This window comes from Haemaphysalis longicornis, unplaced genomic scaffold (assembly GCF_048455015.1).
Source record: "Haemaphysalis longicornis isolate Haplotype H1 unplaced genomic scaffold, Haemaphysalis longicornis Haplotype H1 scaffold_1, whole genome shotgun sequence".
In the NCBI taxonomy this organism is placed as follows: Eukaryota; Metazoa; Arthropoda; class Arachnida; order Ixodida; family Ixodidae; genus Haemaphysalis; species Haemaphysalis longicornis.
Genome location: NW_027526203.1, coordinates 40,328,303 through 40,337,381, shown reverse-complemented (window position 1 = coordinate 40,337,381; position 9,079 = coordinate 40,328,303). Strand labels below are relative to the sequence as shown.

At 47.3% G+C, this 9,079-nt stretch overlaps 1 protein-coding gene across 1 annotated transcript in view; it reads right to left on the bottom strand.

Moving 5' to 3' along the window:
- Positions 1–4,150: 4,150 nt before the first annotated feature.
- Positions 4,151–9,079, bottom strand: part of LOC144176014 (glutamate--cysteine ligase regulatory subunit-like) — a 60,622-nt gene continuing 55,693 nt past the window's right edge. The window contains exon 7 of the mRNA XM_077705117.1: positions 4,151–8,853. Within this exon, the coding sequence (XP_077561243.1) occupies positions 8,681–8,853 (173 nt within the window). The 3' untranslated portion in view covers positions 4,151–8,680. The remainder of the gene's footprint in view (positions 8,854–9,079) is intronic.

Genomic DNA, 9,079 nt, shown 5'->3' with positions numbered 1-9,079 from the left:
AATGTTAATACAAGTATTTTTACGGCAGAGGCATATGGCATATTTCTAGTTGTAAGTCACATAGTTGAACATCATATTCCTACATCCGTCATTTATACAGACTCGTTGAGCGTCGTCCGTGCATTATCATCCGGAAAGTCATCAAAAAACCATGTCATTACTCTTGTCTTCAAAACGATTATGGTAGCTTATTCTTCAAACCTTGGGGTGACTGTGTGTTGGGTGCCAGGCCACTCTGGCATTGGCGGTAATGAAGTGGCGGATGAAATGGCCGCCAATGCTGCACTCCGAAACACAGTCGACATGTCAACACTACCTTACACAGACCTCAAGCCACACATTAGACAACAACTCCGTAAAACTTGGCAAGCAGACTGGAGCGAACAGACAGACAACAAACTACATGTAATAAAACCACACCTGGGACAATACACTACTGACTCACACAACAGGCACATTGAAGTTACCTTAGCTAGGTTACGATAGGCCATACGCATGTAACGCACTCGCACCTGCTCACGGGATCTCCAAGACCCCTGTGTAGCAGGTGTGGGGAGGGCCTATCCGTAGTCCACATACTCATACAATGCAAGGCACTTGACACAACACGACACAAACACTTCAGAGAACTCTACAGACAACATTATTCCCCTACACCCATCTCTGTTTCTAGGTGACGATGCCATGGTTTCTGTGAAACTCGTTTTTAAATATTTGTCAGATGTTAAGTTTTTAAACCTCATTTGATGATCTGATTGTGGGGTTTAACGCGCCGACGGATGAGGCGCGCCGTAGTGGAGGGCTCCGGATTAATTTTGACCACCTGGGGATCTTTAACGTGCGCCGAAATCTCGTACACACGGGCGTTTTTGCTTTTCGCCTCCATCAGAAAAGCGGCCGGCGCGGCCGGGAATCGAACCCGCGACTTCGTGCTCAGCAGCGCAAGTTAAACCTCATTTCCTATCATGCGTAATCACATGTGGCCCTATACACCAGCCATCACCATTATCTTTATTGATCTTACTATGTCCAGTTTACACATTTTATACCTACCTTTTGTGGTAAACACTTGTTTTCATTAAATAACTTCTCTGGCGCTCTTTGCCCTCGTCGGCCTTGCGCCATTAAACACCAACCATCATCATCATAAATGTCTCAAAACAATGAATATACTTAAGGTTCTCTCCCATCAATCGTATGGTTCCGAGAAAGAACTCCTACTACGGCTCTATACTGCTTTGGTTGGGTCTCGTTTAGACTATGGCAGTGTGGTATATGGGTCGGCGACTAAAACAGCGTTGCGAATGCTTGACCCAGTGCTACACTTGGGGCTATGGCTTGCTTCGGGTGCTTTTCGCACTAGCCCTGTCGAGAGTCTGTATGCCGAGTGTAATAAGTGGAGCCTTCAGAACCAACGGACGTACATGGACTTACTTTATGCTTTTAAAATTTCGTCGCTGAATAATCATCCTTTTTATTCTGTCTTTAACGATACATCAACATCTCTGCTCTTTGTAAATCGCCCATCCGTTCCTGTGCCCTTTTCACTTAGAGTGAGAGAGCGAGCCTCGGATCTCGGTGCTTCCTTTTTAGATGTGTACAGGTCGTCCTTTTCTAACAGTTTACCGCCTTGGCAAGTTCGCCCTGTGTCGTGCGACCTTTCTTTTATGAGACTTGACAAAAATCGTGTACCACGAGCTGCAATACTGCAGCACTTTCTGTCTTTGCAGTTTAAATACACATGTGCAGAGTTTTATAGTGACGCTTCTAAAACCTCCACTATGGTGTCGTGTGCTGCTCATGGTCCAAATTTCAATGCAGCCAGAACCATGAGCATCCACACAACAATTTTTACAGCAGAAGCGTATGGAATTTTACTGATTCTACGACACATTCTTGAAAATCAAATTCCCAATTCCATTATCTATACAGATTCTTTGAGTGTTGTTCGCGCACTGTCATCGCACAAGCCCCCCAAAAACCACATAGTAAATCTTGTATTCAACAGTATTATGTCCGTCTATGCACAAGGGAATGAGCTGGTCCTCTGCTGGGTCCCAGGACACGCAGGGATCGCTGGCAACGAGTTGGCAGACGAGAGGGCCGCTGCTGCTTTACTCAGGAACACTGTAGACATTACAACGATACCCTACACAGACCTCAAGCCACACATATATAAGACAACACTTGCGCAGAACATGGCAAACACACTGGGACGAACAGACAGACAACAAACTACATGTAATAAAGCCACACTTGGGACGGTACACATCTGATTCACACAACAGACACACGGAAGTCGCCTTGGGTAAGCTACGGATAGGGCACACGCATGCAACTCACTCGTATCTGCTGACGGGATCTCCTAGACCCCAGTGCAGCAGGTGCGGAGAGGCCCTATCTGTAGTGCACGTACTAATCACATGCAAGGCACTTCACACAACACGACACAAACACTTCAGAGAACTCTACAGACAACATATCCCCCTACATCCATCGCTATTTCTTGGAGACGATGCCATGGTTTCTGTTAAACGTGTCTTTGAGTATCTGTCAGACATTAAGTTTTTAAAACTCATTTCTTATCACGCATAATCAAAACTGGCCCTATACACCAGCCATGCTCATTCTCGTTTTTGTGATTTTACTTTTGTTTTTGCTGACTTTACTTAGGTTTTAAGGTTTCACCCCTCATATATGACTATTGTTTTGGCGCTCTTTGCCCCAGTTGGCCTTGCGCCATAAACATCCAACCATCATCATCAACGTTTCGGCGGGATTGCTGCCCGGCTCGAACGGCTTCGGCGGTTGGATCAGGGGAAAGGACATCACGATTTCACCGTTGCTCTACTGTAGTTGCTTTGTAGAGTTGCTGCGTTGCGAAATTTTAACTTCTGACATCATGTTATATACTGATTGTTGCTGATTGAATGAGAGACACCGGACAGCTCAAAAGTTGGGTTTTAACAGGCAAGCACGAGAGCTTCGCCGCTGCGACATTCCACAATAAAACACAATAAAAACGTAAGGCCGCCATTGTGTGTGTCTCTGCCGACGCTAGGCCTGTCTTTATTGACAAAAGAACCAGCACCCAGAGGGCGCTAGTGATGATACATATATAACAACTACCAGCCAGGGAGTTGGAAAGAAAAAGGAAAAAACGAGACACAGAGCGAATTCCCTCGTCCTTCTCCAAACCCGTCGCTGAGTAGTAGTAGTAGTAGTATGAAACTTTAATGAGCCTTATACGCCTCGAGATTCGCGATTGCTGTGCCGCCTGCCGCCGAATCTCCGCGGCGTTTACGGGATGTCCGCAGCGCAGCTGATAGCGGCTCATGCAGTGTTTTGCGCCCTAAACATCTTGTTATTGTGATGTCTGTATGCAAATAGTACGTTTAGGGCACTTCAAAAAACAGCTGCGTCCTGATTAGAGTTGTTAGAGTGCTCGACCGCCAACAAAAGTTGACCGGGGACGCGGTATCGCGCTTCTTCGTCGCTCTCACGGGCGTCGGCGAAGGCAGCGGCGTATCACCACTGTCACCTCTGAATATCTCAGGCGTAAGTGAATTCTATTGACGCCTCGTTTAGACCTGGTATTGGCACAGTGAGAGGTAGGTTTCGTTTTGCAGCGCGGACAACGAATTCGGGCTTGTTTTGAATGCATATGTCGTCCAAAAATATAATTCGGGGAGGTGATTACCTAATATACCTGGCAATACCTTGTGCTTTTATAGAAATAGAGGCCACGCGAGCATGTTAAGTACATTATAAGTCTATGGGTCGTTTAATATGTGCCCACTCCCGCCTGATAGAATGGACCAAGGAGAGTTAATGAAACCACGGAAAAATAAATGGTCTGCCAAGTCCAGAAGCAATGTAATAGGTCATGTGAGAATGAAAAAAACAAAAAAAACAGCGCAGCTTCGCAAATCCTAAAGACGTTCGTCTTACCTTGAGCAAGTTTGAACTCACTAGACCAACTAGATGCGAAATGCACTGATGTTTTCCAAGACAGGGAGGGGGAGGAGGGGGCGCTTATCTATCGTTGTGTACAAATGCGGAGTGAAATCAAGGAAAGACCGCTTTAATAAATCACACACAAGCTACGCGTTCCCCTCTTTTTTTTGTTTTTCGACTATAACGAACAGGGGATCACTCGGCGGACACATTTTTTGAAGTACAGTAAGTTCACGAGCGATAAAAGGTGTCATTGGATTGAGTGTGGTATATGATAAGGCCCCCTGATTTCACTTTTGTGCTAAATTCTACAGGCTTCCGGTGTCATATGATTATGTTTCGAAAAAGCGTTTAGTCACGGCCGGGGATATAAGCGGAGGATATATGTAACCGATGACTGTTTGGGGAAGCTCACCTCGCGACAAGACGACCCAGCCGCAAATTGTTTGTGCTGACTCCCGCATGTAATTTTGCATTACAGCTGAACCTCGTTATAAGAGACACTGATGTAAGAGACAAATGGGTATAAGAGACACTATTCACCCACATGGTTGGCTGCCCTATCTTTCCCATTAAATCGACCTCTTTTATAACAAACATCGGATGTAGAAGATTGGTTATAAGGGACAAGTCATCCTTGAACTTTAATCAATAATCTCGCTTGTAACAGACATTTTAACTTCAGACGCACTGCCACCAGTCACTAATTGCAGTTGCTTCCATCCTGGAAGCACAGGTGAATGACAGACGCCTGCAGTCACTATTTATTATAACTTCAGCAAACACACAGTGGTTCAGTCAGCTATGAAATGACGATGAGAAGCCCTGCCAATGGAAATGCAACTTACAGAAGTGGTTGAAGCTTACTGCCATCTATTGGATGGAGTGCGATCACACATGCGGGTTCTCCCACTCGCATAGCTCCCAATCAAGAAGCATCGCAGATGTTGAGTCCTGCAAGCATAATGAATAGCCCGAGCCCACAGCGGAAGAAGCTGTGCGCTCTGCCTATTCATCAGGCTTGTGAACTCAACATGTACGATTCATCTTCCACAAACGAGGAAAGAAAAAAAAGCTTGCAGAATTGGTTGTAAAATACAGTGTAAATACAGTCATGAAGCAAACAAGATTCAGAACTGTTTCATAAATTCTGGGGGCCGAACATAAATTAGAATGGATCTTTTGCAACATGCTGTAGCGTTCTTTTGAGCTTATATTAGTCATACAGTGCCCACATTGAACTAGGGTCTGATTAGTAAGTGAAAAAATGGTTCCCTGCTTATAAGAGACATCTGATATAAGAGACAGAAACTGCTCCCCGGTACGTGTCTCTTATAAAGGGGTTCAACTGTATCAATATTACTTATTACGTAGAATGTCCGTGATATTTAGCCACATTGGTTTGTTCAGGGTAGTGATCAATACCCGAGATATAAAGCGCAACTAGCGGGCTGTCTGGTATGAGTGCTCCGCTAGATTATGAAACCACACGAAACCGATTTACATCGCAGTGCATGGCCGTAGAATGAGCATCTGAATGAACGCTGCTTACGGAGTTACTGTCAGTAAATTTCAGGGCAGCGGAATTACAATCAGATCCATGCATACATGCCGGTTTCGTGACGCCGGCTTGTGACACACACCTGGCGCTTATGCGGACCGAATGTACCGCAGTAAGATCGCGCCAGAAAGTTTTTGCACTCTCGCAAATGCACCACGTTTGCGAACAGAGTGACTGCTCCACATAAATATGTATTTCGAACGCATACAAACGGAAAATATCAGTCGCGAACGTGCCTCAAAAGCAACGGAGACAGTGGTGAGCGGGCCGGCAACTCCCGCGACTGCTTTTGAAACGGGCCGCTAGGGGGATTTCAGTGGCGCCCCTACGGTCCGCACTCGAGGCGTATAAAGTAGGAGTGGTTCCCTAGTCCGGGAATCCAAGTGACGACCGGCGACCGACGCCCTAGATGCCAGTAGTTGCTGGACGTCCAGGTGGTCGCTGGTGATCAGGTTCTCCCACAGCTCATGGAAGGGGAGGGGGGAAGGAAAGGGTGGGAGGTCAGGGTTATGCGTACACTCTAATAAAATGTGGACGAGTGTGCCAGGCTTAGAGCAAAAAGTGCATTGGGCGGGAAATTGAGTGGGAAACGTGGTTTAAGCGAATTGGAAGGATGAAGGTATTCATTTGGATGCGACGAAGAGTCGTTTCTTCTGATTTGGACATCTTGGAGTGAGGTTGAGGGAATTTTGCCTGTCGAGTCGATAGTACTGTGTAATGTCCTGAAACGTAAGCAGTGGTGTGGACTCCGCTTGTTCTTCTGGGGCCTGGGAGGAGAGTGCGCAGGCTTGATGATGGCCGTAGAGAGCCACTGCAAGGCATGCCGGCAAGCCTTCCGGGCTCAGGGGCTGACTACATTCAGAGCCACCAATGCCCCGCACACTGGTGGGACACTGTTGGGTTCTTGAACAGATGCTCAATTACCACCACTTTCACATCTGCCATGCTCTTGATTAAATTTTAATGCACTAGAACTTGCGTCGTACAACAGTGGGCAAATATTGTGTAGAAATTCATGCTACAACTCACTTGGCCGCCGATTTACCAGCTGCCAAATGGCTACCAAAGCAGTGGCATCACCTCATTCATTTTAAAACTGCAACTGCTAATTGCCTACCACCACAAATGATACGAAACTCTGTACAGTTATAAAATTGTCTCGGAAATCAAATGTAGCACACTCAGACCTCGTTATAACAATAATAATAATATAATAATAATAATAATAATAATAATAATAATAATAATAATAATAATAATACTTTATTTGTACTCATGGTGGGTGGAACCAGGCGTACAGGGCCGCCAAAGGCAGAATTGCCCATACCAGTCAGGCTTGCGTACACAACCTGGGACCCAAATTACAAAGTTGAAGGGGAGCCGTAATTATTTCATTATATCCATTATAACAGTTTACAGCAGTAGATGCTTAGTTGGGTGCACAACTATAAGCATGCAATGAAGGAAACCACCTCGCCGCCCACTGTTCGGCTACGCAACCACATATGCTATAAAAATTGAATAGAAGACAAATATCTTGCTTGCTCAGTGCACACACTTCCTGTTTTATTGTCCGCTAGACATGGCAGGAAAAAAGTCTGCAATGCGCCTTTGTTTCGGACATCGCAAGCGAAAGACTTTCCAGCAGTGGCCACCGCATTGATGCCGTTTTAACCATCGCCATGGGCGCCGAATAAACGAAGGTCAATCACATCGAGTGCCTGTGACGACATTGGCCTGTTGAGCATGTGTGCATGAGAGACCTAGGTGCCTTTGTCGTCGCTTGCATCAGTTTGTCCGGTGACATCTGCGGCAATAGCATCATCAGTCGGCATCGGCATTGAGGGAAACCACCTTGCATTAGTGCTCACTGTCGTCCCCTGGCCCACCTGCCTGTTCGCCCTGCCCCGCTGGCTGAGAGAGGAGGATGGCTTGCTTGGCTGCACATGGCGTGGTTGCGCATGGCCATGAGGTCAACGTGGGAGTTTTAAAACAGCGATGTCGAACGACTCTGCGGAATTCTTCTCACACTGTCGTCAGGTTCTTTTTAAAGCAAAGCTTTCTACCTCTACTAGCCAACAGTTTTGTCGTGGTGTGCCCGACAAGAAAGTCCCATCCAGGCTAAATAAAACTACTGGCACCACCTTATCGAACCTCGGCCCGAAGAGAAGCGGAGCCAGAGCCCGTAGTCTTAGCGACTAAGCTACACGCCCACACGTGTAAAACGGGGTACAGATGCTGGTTTTTATTCAGCAGATGGGGAGGGGGAGTGCGCTTTGGAGGCGACATGAAAAAAGAGTGACGGGGAGGCAGTGAGAGATGATGCAGTAGCTGCCCTTCTCCTCACCCTTCGAAAGACGCCCCTCTCCATTTTCTCTCTGCTGATGCACGGCCGGGCTACAGTGGCAGCGTCCGCCGCTCTAGCCTGGTCGTGGCTGATGCTGCTGTATTCGGAACGCCGCCTCCACGAATCCCAGGTAACGGCTTCCAGAATCTCTGGTTTCGCTCTTTGTAGAGCCACGTGTGAGAGAGAATTCAAGTGACGTCGCATGGGAAATTGTTGTGGGTGTCGTTTACAGCTTCGCTTTCCAACCACCTTCACAGCATGGATTGGAACCAATTTTTGGGGGGGAGACTAATGTAGTTCGTTATGTCAATTGGCATGTCAATTTCACTTCTCTCCAACGAGGTTTGAAATGTATGGTTCTCTATGGAGATTTTAAGGGGAATTTCATTTACTTCGTTATATCCTGTTACGTTATAATGAGGTTTGAGTGTAGCATCATTCAGCTTTAAAGGCACGCATCAGGATGCAAGTGACGGCCATTTAATTCTGCGATGCAAGCTCTTGCCGGTTCGTACAGACAGTCACTAGCTTGAGAATGCCTTCAGTGTCGCTTTGAAATTTAGCGCACTGCGAGCAATGCACTTTGCACGGGGAATTTTCAATCGTAGCATTGTCCAGACACTCGCAGCAGCCAAGAGCGCGCCGTCGAGATCATGCAGTGCACCCTGCTAGCTGCACAGTGCTTGGAATGGACCAAATAAAGGTGCCCACAGGCTGCGTACTGGAATGGGTGCGAGAGAAGTGCGCATTTCCCTCCTTTGCAAGGCGACAAAACAACCACAGTTGCCACTCTGCAGGAGCTCGGGAAGTCCTCCTCAGGGGGCGGCCTTGCGCAGCAGGCAGGCGATGTAGCCCTTGCTCTGCAGGAAACCCCGGCACTTGACGAGCACCGAGTAGCGGGCCACCCAGGGTGCCCACCAATGGCCAAGCTCCTCGTCTACAGCGTAGCCCCGCAGCAGCCGCGCCATGCCTGCCTGGTCCAGCAGCACTGCGTACACACGGGGATGCTCGCTTGCTTTCGCCCATGCACAATGCGCTCCCCTTACTACAGCAAGAAAAAACGACAGGCAGTGACCAGCTTGGTCGAGTGCACACTTCATCAGCTCCACTAATGGAAGCTGTCCCAGTCCACACCCGTTTTCCAGATGAACGAATCAAAATCAGCTTCGTGTTACCTGTATGCTCGATATCAGAGGGTGCAGGGATGCTGAACA